This window comes from Mustelus asterias, chromosome 8 (assembly GCF_964213995.1).
Source record: "Mustelus asterias chromosome 8, sMusAst1.hap1.1, whole genome shotgun sequence".
NCBI lineage: Eukaryota > Metazoa > Chordata > Chondrichthyes > Carcharhiniformes > Triakidae > Mustelus > Mustelus asterias.
The window spans coordinates 11724334-11743343 of NC_135808.1; the positions used below are offsets into that span (position 1 = coordinate 11724334).

A 19010-nucleotide genomic window follows, 5' to 3' on the forward strand; every position below is an offset into this window, starting at 1 on the left:
CTCCACAGGTTTGGACCAGGCTCAACCCGGTTTCTAATGCGCCAAGGTCAGCGCCAAAGAGCCACAAGTCAACCAACCACAAGCCACACACAGGTGAGACAACTGACACAAGGCCAACAGAACAAACTAAGCCAGAGGCCTCAGCCCCACAAGCAAAGCCTGAGGCCTAGGCCCCACAAACAAGGTCTGAGGCCTAGATCCCACAAACAAAGCCTGAGGCCTAGACCCCACAAACAAGGCCTGAGGTGTGAGAAAAATTGCCCCTCTTGTATCTCTCCCCTTAAATCTATGCCCTCCAGTTTTAGATTCCGCTACCTGTGGGAAAAGATGTTGACAATCTAGCTGATCTATAACCGCTCTTTATTTTATAGACTTCTATAAGGTCACCCCTCAGTCTCCTACGCTCCAGGGAAAAAAGTCCCAGTCTATCCAGCCTCTCCTTATAACTCAAACATCAAGTCCCGGTAGCATCCTAGTGAATCTTACACATGCTCACACGCAAGTGTATCCTCACATACAAGCGTATCCTCACATACATGCATTCTCTCACACATACACAAACATGCACACATACACACACGCATTCACACACACATACTCTCACACACGCTCTCTCACACACTTACACGCATACACACGGGAAGGCTGTTTCCCAGCTGTCATGTGGTCACACTGGTGACAATCCCAGACAATACTGCTGGAACCAAAATAGAAAATGCTAGAAAATCTCAGCAGGTCTGACAGCATCTGTGGAGAGAGAATTGAGCCAACATTCCAAGTCTGGATGACCCTTCATCAGAACTCGGCACTCCTTAACACCTGAAAATGGTGGAACAGTTGTATTTACATCTCCCAGGCCCGGGATTAAGGAAAATGATCTGTTACAGCGCTGGGAACTGCCATTGCGCCATGACAACTCTGGTAGCCAAGGTGAGGTGACATTTACTAGATGTAGAAAACATCCATTTCCCTTAGACCCAGTTTTCAAGTTTGTCAACCCACTTTTAAGTTTTGAAATAGTTTCATGATTCTTTGATTTGGGTTCCCCACAGGGGGCACCAGCCCTTCCTCAATCTCTCCGCTACTCCCTGCCAGTGCTGCACAGGCCGGATTGAAGGCAGAGACTCCCCCACCTCGTCATTATCAGGCAGACCTGCCTCCACAGGTTTGGACCAGGCTCAACCCGGTTTCTAATGCGCCAAGGTCAGCGCCAAAGAGCCACAAGTCAACCAACCACAAGCCACACACAGGTGAGACAACTGACTTAAGGCCAACAGAACAAACGAAGCCAGAGGCCTAGGCCCCACAAGCAAAGCCTGAGGCCTAGGCCCCACAAACAAGGCCTGAGGCCTAGACCCCACAAACAAAGCCTGAGGCCTAGACCACACAAACAAAGCCTGAGGCCTAGACCACACAAACAAGGCCTGAGGCCTAGACCCGACAAACAAGGGCTGAGGCCTAGACCCCACCCCACCCCACACACAAAGCCTGAGGCCGAGGCCCCACAAACAAAGCCTGAGGCCTAGGCTTCACAAACAAAGCTTGAGGCCTAGGCTCCCCAAATGAGTCCTGAGGCCTGGGCCCCACAAACGAGGCCCGAGGACCAGGCCCCTCAAACAAGGCCAGAAGTCTAGGCCTCCAATACGTCGACCCTGCAACCTGCAGCATCCAGGGATAGTGTGTCCTTGTTTTTCATGGAGGCTGGTCAAATGGGAAGGAAACTATGGGTTCCACATGGTGCTTCCAGCTTTGGGGAAGTCTGTCCGATGGGAGCTGTGTGGCACTTGGACAGGGTTTTGCTCTGTTACCGCTTAACATCCTGTTAGCCTTAGCGCCGCACCAGCTTGTGAATGTGGAGATCTGGCTGGCAGACAGCAAGGCACTGTATAATACAGAAATAGGAGGAGGCCATTCAGCCCCTTGAGCCCCTTCTGCCATTCTAGTAGATCATGGTTGGGAAAGAGAGAGGGAGAAAGAGACGGAGAGAGAGAGGGAGAAAGAGACGGAGAGAGAGAGGGAGAAAGAGACGGAGAGAGAGAGGGAGAAAGAGACAGAGAGAGAGAGGGAGAAAGAGACGGAGAGAGAGAGGGAGAAAGAGACGGAGAGAGAGAGGGAGAAAGAGACAGAGAGAGAGAGGGAGAAAGAGACGGAGAGAGAGAGGGAGAAAGAGACGGAGAGAGAGAGGGAGAAAGTGACGGAGTGAGAGGGAGAAAGAGACGGAGAGAGAGGGAGAAAGAGACGGAGAGAGAGAGGGAGAAAGAGACGGAGAGAGAGAGAGGAAGAAAGAGACGGAGAGAGAGAGGGAGAAAGAGACGGAGAGAGAGGGAGAAAGAGACGGAGAGAGAGGGAGAAAGAGACGGAGAGAGAGAGGGAGAAAGAGACGGAGAGAGAGAGGGAGAAAGAGACGGAGAGAGAGAGGGAGAAAGAGACGGAGAGAGAGGGAGAAAGAGACGGAGAGGGAGAGGGAGAAAGAGACGGAGCGAGAGGGAGAAAGAGACGGAGAGGGAGAGGGAGAAAGAGACGGAGAGAGAGGGAGAAAGAGACAGAGAGAGAGGGAGAAAGAGACGGAGAGAGAGAGGGAGAAAGAGACGGAGAGAGAGGGAGAAAGAGACGGAGAGAGAGAGGGAGAAAGAGACGGAGCGAGAGGGAGAAAGAGACGGAGTGAGAGGGAGAAAGAGACGGAGAGAGAGGGAGAAAGAGACAGAGAGAGTTAAAGGCGGAAAGGACGGAGGGAAAGAAAAAGATGGAGGGAGAAAGATGGAGAAAGAAATGAAGAGAGAAACGATGAGATGGAGGGAGAAATGAAGGAGAGGAAGGAACAAAAGGAGAAAGTGATGAGAGATAAAGGGAAAAAGAAATGATGAGAAATGGAGAGAGAATGAGACGGAGAGAATGGAAGAGATGGAGCAGGGGAGAGAAAGAATGCAGAAGGGAGGAAATGGTGGGCGGGAGGAGGGGCGGAAGAGACAGCACCGGGATCGGGATGAGAAGCAGCAGTTGCAGAAATATTCTTAACGCACAGGCCCCACCACAATTCCAGTCCAGTGATCCATACCCATTAATCCCTCACCTCGCACAACACCTTCACAAGAGGAGGAGAAGCGGTGCGGGGACAGGTGGCGGGTGGGGAGAGAGGAGAGACTGCGACAGAGGAATCTTGACAAGCAAAAATAGAACCCTTCCTCCAACCTCAGCAAAGAGAAGAGTGGCGGAGCGGAGATGTGTTAGCTGCCCCATGGCTTGCTCTCAAAATCACCCCAAAGCCATTCTCTTTTTGCCTGAATCCGGGGCCCTCCCATTCCAGTCGAGCGCAATTAGCCGAGCAGGACAGCTCCAGGCCCCAAACAGCTATGTACAAAGTAGAAAGCCGTGAGGCCTGAAGAATGAGGCCTTCTCTCTGACAAGGCTCCTACTACTAGGCAGACACTTCCCAATCCCTCCAGAATTCCCAGGAGCCTCCAGGGGTTAACCACTAGGATATCTAGCTCTGAGGGAAAAATATCTGAGGGGAGTTTAAAAATATTTCTCGGAATGGTTTTCTCTTTCTAGTCACCAGCCTGAGGAAAACAAGGGTCGTTTCCACTGATAATTAAGATGTAGCATTGGGGAGGTGATGGCCTAGTGGTATTATCGCTAGACCATTAATCCAGAAACTCAGCTCATGTCCTGGGGACCTGGGTTCGAATCCCGCCACGGCAGATGGTGGAATTTGAATTCAATAAAAATAAAATCTGGAATTAAGAATCCGATGACGACCATTGTCGATTGTCAGAGAAACCCATGTTTCACTAATGTCCTTTAGGGAAGGAAATCTACTGTCCTTACTTGGTATGGCCTAGCAATGTGGTTGACTCTCAACTGCCCTCCAGGGGTAAGTCGGGTGGGCAATAAATGCTGGCCACCCAGTGACGCCCATGTCCCATGAATGAATTTTTAAAAAAGTTATCCGATTGGTTTTCAAATTGGCCAATGGGGAAGGGGGATGGGGAACGTGGTTTCTCTGACGATGTACACATTGAGCGACCAATGGCAAGAACAGGTCACACTGGAGGTCAACCAACAATGAGGGCTGGCAAAGGCTACAAATATTGGGTGGCACGGTGGCACAGTGGTTAACACTGCTGCCTCACAGCGCCAGGGACCCGGGTTCGATTCCCGGCCTCGGGTCACTGTCTGTGTGGAGTTTGCACGTTCTCCCTGTGTCTGCGTGGGTTTCCTCCGGGTGCTCCGGTTTCCTCCCACACTCCAAAGATGTGCAGGCGAGGTGAACTGACCATGCTAGGTTGCCCCTTAGTGTCAGGGAGATTAGCTAGGGTAAATGCATGGGGTTGTGGGGATAGGGCCTGGGTGGGATTGTGGTCGGTGCAGACTCAATGGGCCAAATGGCCTCCTTCTGCACTGTAGGATTCTATACCGGGCAAATATAAACCTCCCCTAGGAACTGAGAATCAAATGGGGAGGTGATGGCCTAGTGATATTATCGCTGGACTATTAATTCAGAAACTTAGCTAATGTTCTGGGGACCTGGGTTCGAATCCCGCCACGGCAGATGGTGGAATTTGAATTCAATAAAAAATATCTAGAATTAAGAATCTACTGATGACCATGAAACCATTGTTGATTGTCAGAAAATCCCATCTGGTTCGTTAATCTCCTTTCGGGAAGGAAATCTGCCGTCCTTACCCAGTCTGGCCTACACGTGACTCCAGAGCCACAGCAATGTGGTTGATTCTCAACTGTCCTCGGGCAACTAGGGATGGGCAATAAATGCTGACCAGCCAGTGACGCCCATGTCCAATGAATTAAAAAATAAGTCCTAGGCGCATTTCACCTCCTCCGAGTGTCAAAAAGGCACTGCCCCCCCAGGGTGAAAGGTCAAAAAGCTTGGCCTTGGCAAGGCAAGAAGGCGCTTAATTCAATTCCCATGGAGATAAACTTGCCCCGTTCTTTTTTGGGCCGCCTGCCACCCTCTGCCACCCTCTGCCACAAGCTCCCCTTTCCCTCCAACCCAGCACCGAGGACAAAGCCTTAGCCAACATTGAGCAAGCGTTTATCAGGTTACAATATTGAGATGACCGTGCAGGTAATAATTCTGCTTCTTTGTGCCCGTGTTCACTGACAGGACAGAGTCAAGCTGTCCGCCCTCCCCCCATTCTGTTAGAAAGTTGCTGCCTCAGGATTAAACAAGATCTAGCAATGTTTGAACAGAAATGGACAGGAACGATGCAGTGTTTGGTTCAGTGGGTGCGGGCACCAATGGCCAAGCCAGCTGGTGTTAGCTGAGGTGGTGCATGAGGGTGGCCGGCTGGCCACAGTGTCCCTGGACTGAGGAGAATTTTAAGTCAGAAGTCAGTCTGGGTGCTGACTCAGGTTTGGGATCCAGCGCTGCCTCTCTGTGAGGTGACGGCACGCTGGAGACAATGCCCCCTCTGAGGCCTCGAGCCTGCGGGGGGAGACAGGACAGAGTGGGCAGCCTGGGAATAAGATGGGCATCTATGCAAGAAAAGGTGTGGAGAGAGGGAATAAGAGAAAGAGCGAGAGCGCGAGAAGAGTGCGAGAGTGTGACTGAGGAAGTGTGAGAGGGAATGCAAGATAGAGGGCGAGAGAGCAAGAGAGAATATGAGAGGGGCGGCGGGGTCGGGGCGGGGGAGCGGGCGCAGGGGAGGGGGAGCGAGCGCGGGGGAGGGAGAGCGAGCGCGGGGGAGGGAGAGCGAGCGCGGGGGAGGGGGAGCGAGAGAGAGCGTGTGCGAGAGAGAGAGCGCACAAGAGAGAGAGCGCGAGAGAGAGAGAGAGAGCGCGAGAGAGAGAGAGAGCGCGAGAGAGAGAGAGAGCACGAGGCAGAGAGAGAGAACATGCGAGGGAACGCACGAGAGAACGCGCCAGAGATCGCAAGCGAGGGACAGATCGCACGAGAGAGTACAAGATAAAGGGAGAGGGAGGGCAAGAGTGAATGAGTGAAAGTGAGAGTGAGAGAGCGAGAAGAGTGTGAGAAAGTGCAAGAGAGACAGTGAGAGAGAGAAAGCGAGAGAGAGAAAGCGAGAGAGGGGGACAGGGAGAGAGGGGGACAGGGAGAGAGGGGGACAGGGAGAGAGGGGGACAGGGAGAGAGGGGGACAGGGAGAGAGGGGGACAGGGAGAGAGGGGGACAGGGAGAGAGGGGGACAGGGAGAGAGGGGGACAGGGAGAGAGGGGGACAGGGAGAGAGGGGGACAGGGAGAGAGGGGGACAGGGAGAGAGGGGGACAGGGAGAGAGGGGGACAGGGAGAGAGGGGGACAGGGAGAGAGGGGGACAGGGAGAGAGGGGGACAGGGAGAGAGTGATTGAAAGTGTAAGGGAGTGAGAAAGAGAGAGAAAACAGGAGAGGGAGGGAGGAAGCACGAGAGGGAGTGAGGGGAGAGAGAGCAAGTGTGAGAGAGGGAGTGAGAGGCAGGGAGCGAGAGTGTGTGACAGCCAAAGAGGGAGGGATGCGAAAGTGAGCAAGAGAGCGAGAACGCGAGAGAGAGCAACACAGAGAGAGAGAGAGAGAGTGAAAGAGCTGAAAGCAAGCCTGACCAAGAAAGAGAAGGAGAGGGGAAAAAAGAATGGAGGAAGAATGGGAAATGGATTCGGAGAAAGTGGGGTGAGAGCGAAAGAAAAAACAGAGAGAAAGAAGGAATGGAAGAAACGAAGAGTAAGAGATGGATACTGAGAAAGTGTGGAGAGAGGGAGGGAGAGAGAGAGATCGAGATCAAACAGACCCTACCAAGGAGGGAAGGAGAGAGAGAGAGAGAGAGATCAAACATACTCGAACAACGAGGGGAGGAGAGAGAGACAGAGAGAGGGGGAGAAGACTAGAACAGAACAAAAGACACAACAATGTGAAAATCCTTCCCACTTTGATGTTTACCCAATGTTCCCATTAGGTCAACAGTTACTGTAATGACCTCAATGTGACCCATGAGGTTGACCTCTTGGAGTATGAGCTCCCTGATTGAGCTCATGCTTGCCTGCCCAATCAGGGAGTCTCACACGATATATATTGAGATGTGTCCGGGTTACTGACACTCCAGGGTCTGGCCTTGTACCTGAAGCACCCTTAGGAGTGGGATTGAGTTTGTAAAGAAAGGGATGAAGGGACACGCCGGAATCTGAGGAGCGATTTCCCTTCCCAAAATCTGTGGGAATCGCTGCATGTTCCCCTCGGGTTCGGTTGGAAGGCAGAACCTCGCTAAGTTACAGTGCTCAGAATCAAATTAGCCGGTGCCCAGTGACCCAGCGGGGGTGGGAGGGAAACTTAAAGAGGCAATTTTAGGAAGCAGCGGGGGGGAGGGGGGGGGGGGGGGAAGAAAGAGCTCACAACAGCACCACAGCTTTTTAAAAAACAAACACAGAAGTGCGAACACAGCAGAGAAACTCTCAAACGCAAAAAAACCAGCACTGTCCAACAGGACCAAGCGAGAGAGAAGGCAACAGGAAAACCGTCATCACAAGATGAGGAAAATAAGTTCAAAAATGGAAAAATTAAAATTGAAACATGACTGGCCGCTATCGATAAATGTTGTCCAGGATGAAAACCTATTTGTTGCAACCCAAATCAGCTCTTTAATCTTTTCCCACAACCCCCACTTTTTTTTTTCGTCGTGTTTGACAGAGCAACAGAGCCAATCAGTGCAGAGGATACTGTTGCTAGGTTATCTGCCTACCTGCTGAGGTGGGAGTGGTGGGCGAGTTTGCTTGGCTGTTCTGAGAGGCTGCTGTCGCATTCACGGCGGTCTTAACAGCGTAAATGTTAGCCTCCTCCTGGAACTTACCAATGTTCTTCTTATACCGAATTCGCTTGTTTCCAAACCAGTTGGACACCTGAGGGAAGGGTGGGGGGACGGGGGGGACGGGAGACACAGAGGTTCAGGCAAGGTCTTCAGAAAAACCCCCAGCCGGAGGTCCACAACACAGCATCGCACCCAAAGGCGCACCCCGCGTTACCGCCAGCGAAGGTCATGGGGCACGTCGGCCATCTTGGGATAGCGTCAAGGGACCTGTTTAGTTTATTTATTAGTGTCGCAAGTAGGTTTACATTAATACTGCAATGAAGTTACTGTGAAAATCCCCTAGTCGCCACACTTCGGCACCTATTCGGGTACACTGAGGGATTTGATTTGATTTGTCACATATATTAGTAGCCACACTCTGTTTGGGTACACTGAGGGAGAATTTAGCATGGCCAATGCATCTAACCGGCACGTCTTTCGGACTGTGGGAGGAAACCGGAGCACCCAGAGGAAACCCACGCAGACACGGGGAGAACGTGCAGTCTCCGCACAGACAGTGACCCAAGCCAGGAATCGAACACAGGTCCCTGGTGCTGTGAGGCAGCAGTGCTAACCACTGTGCCACCGTGCTGACCTGTCTCACCTCAGTGCCGAACAGCCAACTCCAATACACGGCACACTCGGGGAAAACGTAACTCTGATCCGTGCAATGGAGGCAGTCCGGTTAATCCCCCCGACCCCCTCCACCCTCTTGCACGGCCCATTGTCAGACTGGACTCTTGATAAACTGCGTGGAACGTCTGCACTATTCCTTCCCTCATGGAGCCTGGGGAGAGGAGGCCATTCAAACCGATTACCAGACTGACCCCTGGGATGGCGGGAGGAGAGATTGAGTCGGTTTGGATTCTATTCGCTGGAGTTCAGAAGAATGAGGGGGAATCTCATAGAAACTTACAAAATTCTAACAGGACAAGACAGGGTAAATACATGGAGGATGTTCCTGATGATGGGGGTGTCCGGAACCAAGGGTCACAGTCTGAGTTTTAAGTTTCTAAATTTATTACCATCACAAGTAGGCTTACATTAACACTGCAATGAAGTTATTGTAAAAAATCCCCTGGCACAGTGGTTAGCACTGCTGCCTCACAGCGCCAGGGACCCAGGTTCGATTCCCAGCCTCGGGTCACTGTCTGTCACTGCATGTTCTCCCCGTGTCTGCGTGGGTTTCCTCCGGGTGTTCCGGTTTCCCCCCCCACACTCCAAAGATATGCTGGTTAGGGTGCATTGGCCGTGTTAAATTCTCCCTCAGTGTACCCGAGTAGGCGCCGGAGTGTGGCGACTAGGGGAGTTTTACAGTAACTTCATTGCATTGGCCATGCTAAATTGCCCCTTAGTGTTCAAAGATGTGCAGGTTAGGGGGATTAGTGGGGCAAAGGAATGAGGATATGGGGATAGAACCTGGGTGGGATTGTTGTCGGTGCAGGCTCGATGGGTCGAATGGCCTTCTTCTGCACTGTAGGGATTCTATGATAGGTGTCGGAAAGAGATTTCCCTCCACCAGTGTGGAGAGCAAAGATAGGTCACAAATATAATCACTAACACATCCAATAGGAGAGATCTCATTACCCAGAGAGCGGCGAGAATGCGGAACCCACACCCGTCTTTAAGGGGAAGCTGGGTAAACAGGTGACGGAGAAAGGAATCTGGGTGTTGATGCCAATAGGGTGAGGTGGACATGGGAAGCGGCACTGGCAGGAGGTTCACCTGGGGCAAACACTGGCATGGAAAAGTCGAATCGTACCCTTCGTAGGGAAGGTGGAAACATAAATTGGGGTCAGCATTGGAAATTCCAGAAAGCTGAGGCCCAAGACATGGGGGGGTAGGGGGGCGGGAGCAGGATCTGAATTCTTAAAAGTCAACAGACTTGACCTGAAGACGTAGGGGCAGAAGTCGGCCATTCGGCCCATCGAGTCTGCTCCGCCATTCAATGAGATCATGGCTGATCTGATGTGATAATCCTCAACTCCACTTTCCCACCCTACTCCCATAACCCTTGACTCCCTTACTGATTACAAATCTGGGGTTAGGGGGATACGTAACGACTCAGCCTCTACAGCTCGCTGCGGTAAAGAAATCTACAGATTCACTCCCCTCCAAGGGAAGAAATTCCTCCTCATCTCGGTCTTCAATGGGCGACTCCCTTACTCTGAGATTATACCCTCTGGTCCTAGACTCTCCCACAGGGGGCAAACAACCTCTCAGCATCGACCCTGTCAAGCCCCGAGACCTTATGTCTCAATAGGGTCACCTCACATTCTGAGGGCGGCACGGTAGCACAGTGGTTAGCACTGCTGCTTCACAGCTCCAGGGTCCTGGGTTCGATTCCCAGCTCGGGTCACTGTTTGTGTGGAGTTTGCACATTCTCCTCGTGTCTGCGTGGGTTTCCTCCGGGTGCTCCGGTTTCCTCCCACAGTCCAAAGATGTGCGGGTTAGGTTGATTGGCCAGGTTAAAATTGCCCCTGAGATGCGTAGGTTAGAGGGATTAGCGGGTAAATATGTGGGGGTAGGGCTTGGGTGGAATTGTGGTCGGTGCAGACTCGATGGGCTGAATGGCCTCCTTCTGCACTGTAGGGTTTCTATGATTTCTAAACTCCAATGAGTGCAGGCCCAACCTGTACTCATAAGAAAATCCCTCCATACCCCAGGATCAACCGCGTGAACCTTCTCTGTCTGGGCTGCCCCCAATGCAGAATATCTTTCCTTAGATAAGGGGACCAGAACTGTTCACAATATCTCCAGGTGTGGTCTAACTCGGGCCTTGTAGAGTTTTAGCAAGCTTCCCTATTTTTACACCCTTCCCTTTGAAATAAAGGTCAATATCCCATTTCCTTCCCTATTATCTGTTGAACTTGCATGTTGGCTTTTTGTGACATATGCACAAGGACCCACAAAGCTTTCTGCAGTTGTTCTCCATTAAAATCATATTCCGCTCCTTTATTCTTCCTACTAAAGGAGGATTTGGGGCTCTAAAAATGCGTAACTTCACATTTTCCTACTTTATATTCCAGTTGCCAAGTTTTTGCCCTCTCGCTTAACCTGTCCATATCTGTCTGTAGACTCTTTCGGTCATCTTCATCACTTGCTTTCCCACTTGTTTCTGTGTCATTCACAAACTTGATAATAGTACATTCACTTCCCTCATTAAATCATTAAGATATATTGTAAATAAGTGTTAGCCCAGCACTGATCCCTGTGGCACTCCACTAGTTACAGGTTGCCACTCTAAAAATGTCCCTCTTATCCCAACTCTCTGTCTCCTATCAGTCAGCCAATCCTCTATCCATGCTAACGTACTGCCCCCAACACCATGGGCTCTTATCTTATTAAGTAATCTTTTGTGTGGTACCTTATTGAATGTTTTTTGGAAATCTAAGTATATCACATCTACTGGTTCCCCTTTATCTATCCTGCTCATTATCACCTCATAGAATTCTAACAAACTTGTCCGGCATGATTTCCCCTTCATGATGCCACGCCGACTCTGCTTAATTATATTCTGCATTTCTAAATGCTCTGCTATTACAGCCTTTAAAATGGACTCAGCATTTCCCCAATAACAGAAGTTAAGCTAACCGGCTTATAGTTACTTGTTTTTTGTCTCCCTCCTTTTTTGAATAACGGTGGCAGCTTTCAAATCCTCTGAGACTTTCCCAGAATTTAAGGATTCATGGAAGTTTACTACCAGTGCATCCACTATTGATATAGCTAAGTCCTTTAATATCCTGGGATGCAACCCATCGGGTCCAGGGGACTTAACGGCCTTTAGTCCTATTAGTTTCACTAATATTTTTTCTCTAGTGATATTTACTGTATTTATTTCTTCACCTCCCTTCTGCCTCTTGATTATTTAGTATTTTTGGAATGTTACTGGTGTCTCCCACCCTGAAGACTGATACAAAGTACTTGTTTAACACCTCTGCCATTTCCTGATTCCCCATTACTATTTCCCCAATCTTATTCTCGATGGGGCCTATGCTCACTTTGGCTACTCTCTTCCTTTTTATCTATTTAAAGACACCCTTGCTGTCTGTTCTTATATTACTTGATAGTTTAGCCTCATAGTTTATCTTCTCCATCTTTATTTTGGTCATCTTTTTAAAAACATTCCCAATCCTCTGGCTTACCATGAATCTTGGCCACATTATGTATTTTTCTTTCAGTTTAATATTATCCTTAACTTCCATGGTTAACCATGGTCGACTTATTCCCTTCCCGGGAATTCTTCTTCCTCACTGGGATGTCTCTTTGTTGGGAGCCATGAACGGGGATGTGTGCTGGGGAGCGGAGGGTGAGAGAGTTTACTCATGCACACATTCTGTGCAGGAGGTGAGCTCCAACCTAAGGCGTATCCAGCCAAATCCGCCTGCACAATAGCTCTCAATCCGGTATTCAACTGACTTACTTAGAATGGGGTGGGCACTGAGCAGCCATGATCCAGGGTGGATCCGTGACATTCCTACCAGATCCCAGTGGGTAACCAGCTTACGTGCAGCCAGACTTCATTTAGGAAAGGATGAGAAAGAGGGAGAGAGAGAGAGAGGGAGGGAGAGAGATAGTTAGAGAGAGAGAGAGAGGAAGAAAGACAGAGGGAAAGAGAGACAGAGAGAGCGAAAGATAGCGAGGGAGAGAGGACGAGGGATAGATAGAGAGACAGAAAGGGAGAGATAGATTGAGAAAGAGAAAGAGACAGATAGAGAGAGAGATAGATCGAGAGAGAGATAGATCGAGAGAGAAAGAAAGAGAGAGGAAGAGAGAAAGAAAGGAAAAGAGAGAGAAGAGGAGAGAGATAGACAGACAGAGAGAGAGAGAGAAACTGGATTCAGAACAGATCAACACCTTCAGGAAAGAGATAGAGATACAGAGAGAGATACAGAAATATATATATAATATAGAGAGATATAGAGAGAGAGTGGAATGTAGAGAGAGAGCGAGATATAGAGAGCGAGATATAGAGAGAGCAAGAGATATAGAGAGAGCGAGAGAGAGATATAGAGAGAGAGATACAGAGAGAGATATATATAGAGAGAGAGATATATAGAGAGAGAGATATAGAGAGAGAGAGAGCGAGATATATATATATGAGAGAGATAGAGAGAGGGATATAGAGATATAGAGAGAGAGAGAGAGATAGAGATATATATGTATATATACAGAGAGAGAGAGAGATATATTATATATATATATATATATGTATATAGAGAGAGAGCACTTTAATGCAGAGGGTGAGAGGAGATAGGGTTAACAACTCTGGAGTTACACTTGATTTAATGCTTCACTTTGATTGTGTAAGCTCTCCTGACAGCTGGAGATTAGCCAAACCAAAAGGAATTTGTACAATTTCATTTTGCCAATCTGGGGGATATTAAATTACCCTCTCTTTGCACGTATCCTCTGGATTTCTCAAACCCCAACACGACTTAATCTGCTGAAGTTTCAATGTTTAAAATCCTTCCTCTGAACGTAGCTTCTTGGACAAGTTCTCTCACAACTACTTCAATAGAAGCTTCAGCTCCGACAAGAATCATACCAAAATTATATCTCGTGTACTATCAGCTAAATGCTCAGCCAATTCATTCAAAACTATTCCACTGGCCACAATTGGGATGTAAGATAATTAGCCATAGCCCGCGGGGGGCCATTGACATGTCGCTCTATTAGAGGGCTAGCTTGAGGGGATGCAGTCAGTATCAAGGGAGGTGAAAGGTTAATCTGGTAAACCATTTTGTACTCGTGCACATCCCAGGAACCAGATGAAGGTATGATGAAAAGGTACAACAATCCTTGATTTAGCTTTTTACTCTATCTAACCCCATGCTGTACCTGTCCTAGGAGTGTTTGATGGGACAGTGTAGAGGGAGCTTTACTCTGTATCTAACCCCGTGCTGTACCTGTCCGAGGAGTGTTTGATGGGACAGTGTAGAGGGAGCTTTACTCTGTATCTAACCCCGTGTTGTACCTGTCCTGGGAGTGTTTGATGGGGACAGTGTAGAGGGAGCTTTACTCTGTATCTAACCCCGTGCTGTACCTGTCCTGGGAGTGTTTGATGGTGACAGTGTAGAGGGAGCTTTACTCTGTATCTAACCCTGTGTTGTACCTGTCCTGGGAGTGTTTGATGGGGACAGTGTAGAGGGAGCTTTACTCTGTATCTAACCCCGTGCTGTACCTGTCCTGGGAGTGTTTGATGGGGACAGTGTAGAGGGAGCTTTACTCTGTATCTAACCCCGTGTTGTACCTGTCCTGGGAGTGTTTGATGGGGACAGTGTAGAGGGAGCTTTACTCTGTATCTAACCCCGTGCTGTACCTGTCCTGGGAGTGTTTGATGGGGACAGTGTAGAGGGAGCTTTACTCTGTATCTAACCCCGTGCTGTACCTGTCCTGGGAGTGTTTGATGGTGACAGTGTAGAAGGTTAGGGGAGAGGGTGACAGGGGAACAAGAATTGGCGCGAGTCAGGGCACCGGCAGCAGCGTTTTGGATGGTCTCAAGTTTCTCTCTGCTGGAAGATGTGAGGCGGGTCAGGAGAACATTGGAAAAGCCCAGCAGCCCATGCGCTGGGCCAGGGGCAGAGAGAGACAATGAAGTGGAGGTAGGAAGGCAGCAACTGCCTATGGCAGCACTGCCCAATCCTGCAAGGCCCAGGAATTCTCATCTCCTTTGGCCATAGAGAGACTAGGCCTCACTCGAATCACATCTGGTCACTGGGCGGGAGTTCGGACAATCCTTCCCTGCGGCCAATTAGTTGGGAAAGAAAACAAAAATCTTGCATTTGTCCTTTTCGTGACCTCACTGAAATGTATAATGTGCTTGGCACGAGTGGATGCTGAGAGGCTGCCGGGGGGGGGGGGGGGGGGGGGGGGGGAGGTGGATAGAGCCTCGGGATAAGGGGGTCGGCCATTTTGTGCGTTCACCCCAAGGGCAGCCAAAGTTCGGAATTCTCAATCCCAGAAAGCGGAGGGTGATCTTCAGGACTGACATCAGTAAGATTATCCGACCCAGGGAGTCATAGAATTCCTACAGCGGAGAAGGCGGCCATTCGGCCCATTGGGTCCCACCCAGGTCCTATTCCCGAACCCCATGTATTAACCCTAACAAGTCCCCCTGACACAACGGGGCAATTTAGCATGGCCAGTCCACCTAACCTGCACATCTTGGGACATCAAGGGGCAATTTAGCATGGTCAGTCCACTAAATCTTTGGACTGTGGGAGGAAACCGGAGCACTCGGAGGAAACCCACGCAGACACGGGGAGAATGCGCAGGCTCCGCACAGACAGTGACCCAAGCCGGGAATCAAACCCGTGTCCCTGGCACTGTGAGGCAGCAGTGCTAAACCACTGTGCCACCGTGCTGCCAACAGCATGAACGCAGTCCCCCCACTCCCACAACTTTTGCAGTCGAGTATCCCGCATTTGGGGACATTGCAGGCATCAGCACACCCAGAATGCAATGGGATGGCCTCGTCCTGGGAGGTCAAAGCACCAGATGATTGACTCTCCCCTGCCAGGTGAGTCAACGGTCAAAGGGATACGGCGGGAAAGAAGGCTGGAGGTAGATTAGACAAAATCATTTGAATAGCAGAGCAGGCTTCGAGTGAGGCCTACTCCTTGCTCCTCATATTGTCCTGGTGAGCACAGCAGTAAGTTTGCACTCAAGCAGCCTGCCACAAACACAAAGAAAAACAATGTAAAAGTGACAAGTAATGGGTTTTAATGGCTGCAAAGGTTAAATATCGGTCAGGGGAGTAGGGAGAAGAGGCCTCTGCTGTAAGCCAAAATGAATCCTTTCACTTAGACCTGAATGGACTGATAGAAACTCGGGGTTACGTCTCATCATGAAGGCAGTGCCGCTGACAGTGCCGCACTCCCTCAGCCCTGAGCTGGGAGTGTCCAGCCTAAATTGACCTTCCAAACCCACAAGGGCAGCACAGTGGTTCGCACTGCTGCCTCACAGCGCCATGGACCCGGGTTCAATTCCCGGCTTGGGTGACTGTGTGTAGTTTGCATGTTCTCCCCGTGTCTGTGTGGGTTTCCTCCAGTGTCCTCCCACACTCCAAAGATGTGTGGGACAGGTGGATTGGCCATGCTAAATTGATCCTAGCGTCAGGGAGATTAGCAAGGGTAACTACGCGGGGTTACGGGAATAAGACCTGGATGGGATTGTGGTCAGTGCAGGCCCGATGGGCCGAATGGCCTCCTTCCGCACTGTAGGGATTCTATGACCACCACCATCTAGAAGGACAGGGACAGCAGGTACTGGGAACACCACCACCTGGAGGTTCCCAAGCCACTCATCATCCTGACTCGGAAATACATTGGCCGTTCTTTCACTTGTCGCTGGGTCAAAAATCCGGAAACTCCTTTCCTAACAGCGCGGTGGGTATACTGACACCTCAGGGGGTGCAGCGGTTCAAGAAGGTAGCTCACCCCCACCTACTGAAGGGCAACTAGGGATGGACAATAAGTGCTGGGCCTAGCCAGTGAGGCCTAACATCCCACAAATAGGCAAAAATGGTTCCATTGGGCTTTGAACCTGCGACCTTCGGGTGCAGGAAGCGCCAACTGATGTAATGCTGACATACTCCGGGCAAGGCCTCCATTTCAGTCATTGAAGCTTAGGAAGGAACAGGGGGCGGGGGGGGGGGGGGGGGGCGGGGGGTGGGGGGGAGGTGGGGGGAGGCAGTGGGCGTTCAGCCCCTCACCCGCCTGCTCCACCAGTCAATCCAATCACGGCCCAATCTGTACATACGTACATCAACCTGACGGGCCCATCACTCACCCCTCATGGCGGCTTTGACCCTCAGGCAACGCACAAAAGTTCTCAGTTCCGGAATTTTCTACCGACAGCCTGGCCTTTCAAACTGGCGGGAACGTTCCTCCACCCCTTGGTGTGAAGAACGGAGAGGGCCAGCACAGTGGTTGGCACTGCTGCCTCACAGCGCCAGGGGCCCGGGTTCAATTCCGGCCTTGGGTCACTGTCTGTGCAGAGTTTGCACGTTCTCCCCGTGTCTGCGTGGGTTTCCTCCGGGTGCTCCGCTTTCCTCCCACAGTCCAAAGATGTGCGAGTTCGGTTGATTGGCCATGCTAAAATTGACCCTCGTGTCAGGGGGGACTAGCAGTGTTACGGAGATAGGGCCTGGGTGGGATTGTGGTCGGTACGAACTCGATGGGCCGAATGGCCTCTTTTTGTACTGTCGGGATTCTGGGATTCTAAAAAGTGCTTCCTGGAAGCGGCCCCGGGAAACGGCCTAGCACTGTTTGGTCACAGGATTCAACGTCCCCCCTTAAGCCCTGGCCAGAGGAATTGGTTCCGCTTTTAGTTCCATTTGGATCGCCCCCGCCGCTGAATCTTCGAGGGTGGGGGAGGGGAAGGGGGCGGGCGGATTACAGGCCATGCAGTCGTTACAAAATCTGCGCACGCCCGACGGATAACATGGAGAACACACGGCAAGACGTCAAGCAACCAGTCACAATAACAGCCAACAGACAGGACAATAATAATAGAAGTACCTGTGAGAAGGTTAAATTGACCTAACCTGGGATACACTGACCTGGGACACAGTAATGCCACATTTCTTTGCCAGCTCCTCTTTGGCCTCTTCACTGGGGTAAGGGTTACTGAGGTGTGAGTAAAAGTATTCGTTCAATATCTCTGTGGCTTGCTTGCTGAAGTTCCGCCGTTTTCTCCTGCAGGAGGAAGGGGAGGGAGAGAGCGGGAGAGGGGAGGGAAAGAGGTTTAGAAATGACTCAAGTTCAAATCCCGAACACTGACCTCCATTCACACCGCCCAAATCCCTCATTGCGAAGATCAGCCTGTAGGCCGAGAGGCGGAGGAGGCCCAGAGGCGGAGCAGGCCCAGGGAGGGCCCTGTCAATGAGGCCTTTGTCCGGACTGGACCAGTTTCCCGAGCTCCCGACTTGACCCCAGGGCCTGGGGGAATGGGTCAGGGCCGAACCCGCACCGTTTCTGGGCTCTTCCAGCCTCGACTCTGCATCAGGGACTTTGATACAACCCCACAATTCTTAAAAACACCGGTTATAGAACATAGAACATAGAACAGTACAGCACAGAACAGGCCCTTCGGCCCACGATGTTGTGCCGAGCTTTATCTGAAACCAAGATCAAGCTTATCCCACTCCCTATCATCCTGGTGTGCTCCATGTGCCTATCCAATAACCGCTTAAATGTTTCTAAAGTGTCTGAATCCACTATCACTGCAGGCAGTCCATTCCACACCCCAACCACTCTCTGCGTAAAGAACCTACCTCTGATATCCGTCCTGTATCTCCCACCACGAACCCTATAGTTATGCCCCCTTGTAATAGCTCCATCCACCCGAGGAAATAGTCTTTGAACGTTCACTCTATCTATCCCCTTCATCATTTTATACACCTCTATTAAGTCTCCCCTCAGCCTCCTCCGCTCCAGAGAGAACAGCCCTAGCTCCCTCAACCTTTCCTCATAAGACCTACCCTCCAAACCAGGCAACATCCTGGTAAATCTGCTCTGCACTCTTTCCAGCGCTTCCACATCCTTCTTATAGTGAGGTGACCAGAACTGCACACAATATTCCCGATGTGGTCTCACCAAGGTCCTGTACAGTTGCAGCATAACCCCACGGCTCTTAACTCCAACCCCCTGTTAATAAAAGCTAACACACTATAGGCCTTCTTCACAGCTCTATCCCACTTGAGTGGCAACCTTTAGAGATCTGTGGATATGGACCCCAAGATCTCTCTGTTCCTCCACAGTCTTCAGAACCCTACCTTTGACCCTGTAATCCACATTTAAATTTGTCCTACCAAAATGAATCACCTCACATTTATCAGGGTTAAACTCCATTTGCCATTTTTCAGCCCAGCTTTGCATCCTATCTATGTCTCTTTGCAGCCTACAACAGCCCTCCACCTCATCCACTACTCCACCAATCTTGGTGTCATCAGCAAATTTACTGATCCACCCTTCAGCCCCCTCCTCTAAGTCATTAATAAAAATCACAAAGAGCAGAGGACCAAGCACTGATCCCTGCGGCACACCGCTAGCAACCTGCCTCAATCCGAAAATTTTCCATCGACCACCACCCTCTGTCTTCGGTCAGACAGCCAGTTGCCTATCCAATCGGCCAACTTTCCCTCTATCCCACACCTCCTCACTTTCATCAATAAGCCGACCATGGGGGACCTTATGTATTTAGTTCTCTCAACAGTTCT

At 50.5% G+C, this 19010-nt stretch overlaps 1 protein-coding gene, 1 long non-coding RNA gene and 1 other non-coding gene across 3 annotated transcripts in view; 1 reads left to right on the forward strand and 2 right to left on the reverse strand.

Annotated features, from left to right (window-relative positions):
• The window catches only part of LOC144496854 (uncharacterized), a 238082-nt gene that overhangs the window by 117706 nt on the left and 101366 nt on the right, over positions 1-19010 (forward strand). The gene's annotated exons all lie outside the window — the stretch shown is intronic.
• LOC144497467 (pre-B-cell leukemia transcription factor 2-like) overlaps positions 1-19010 on the reverse strand; it is an 88996-nt gene that overhangs the window by 68342 nt on the left and 1644 nt on the right. Inside the window, exons 2-3 of the mRNA XM_078218785.1 lie at positions 17352-17487; positions 7682-7838 (exon numbers count right to left, since the gene is read on the reverse strand). Coding sequence (XP_078074911.1) covers positions 7682-7838; positions 17352-17487 — 293 coding nt within the window. The remainder of the gene's footprint in view (positions 1-7681; positions 7839-17351; positions 17488-19010) is intronic.
• On the reverse strand, positions 15152-15316 carry LOC144498002 (U1 spliceosomal RNA). The gene has a single exon (XR_013498595.1). It is a non-coding gene; the product is annotated as a U1 spliceosomal RNA (small nuclear RNA).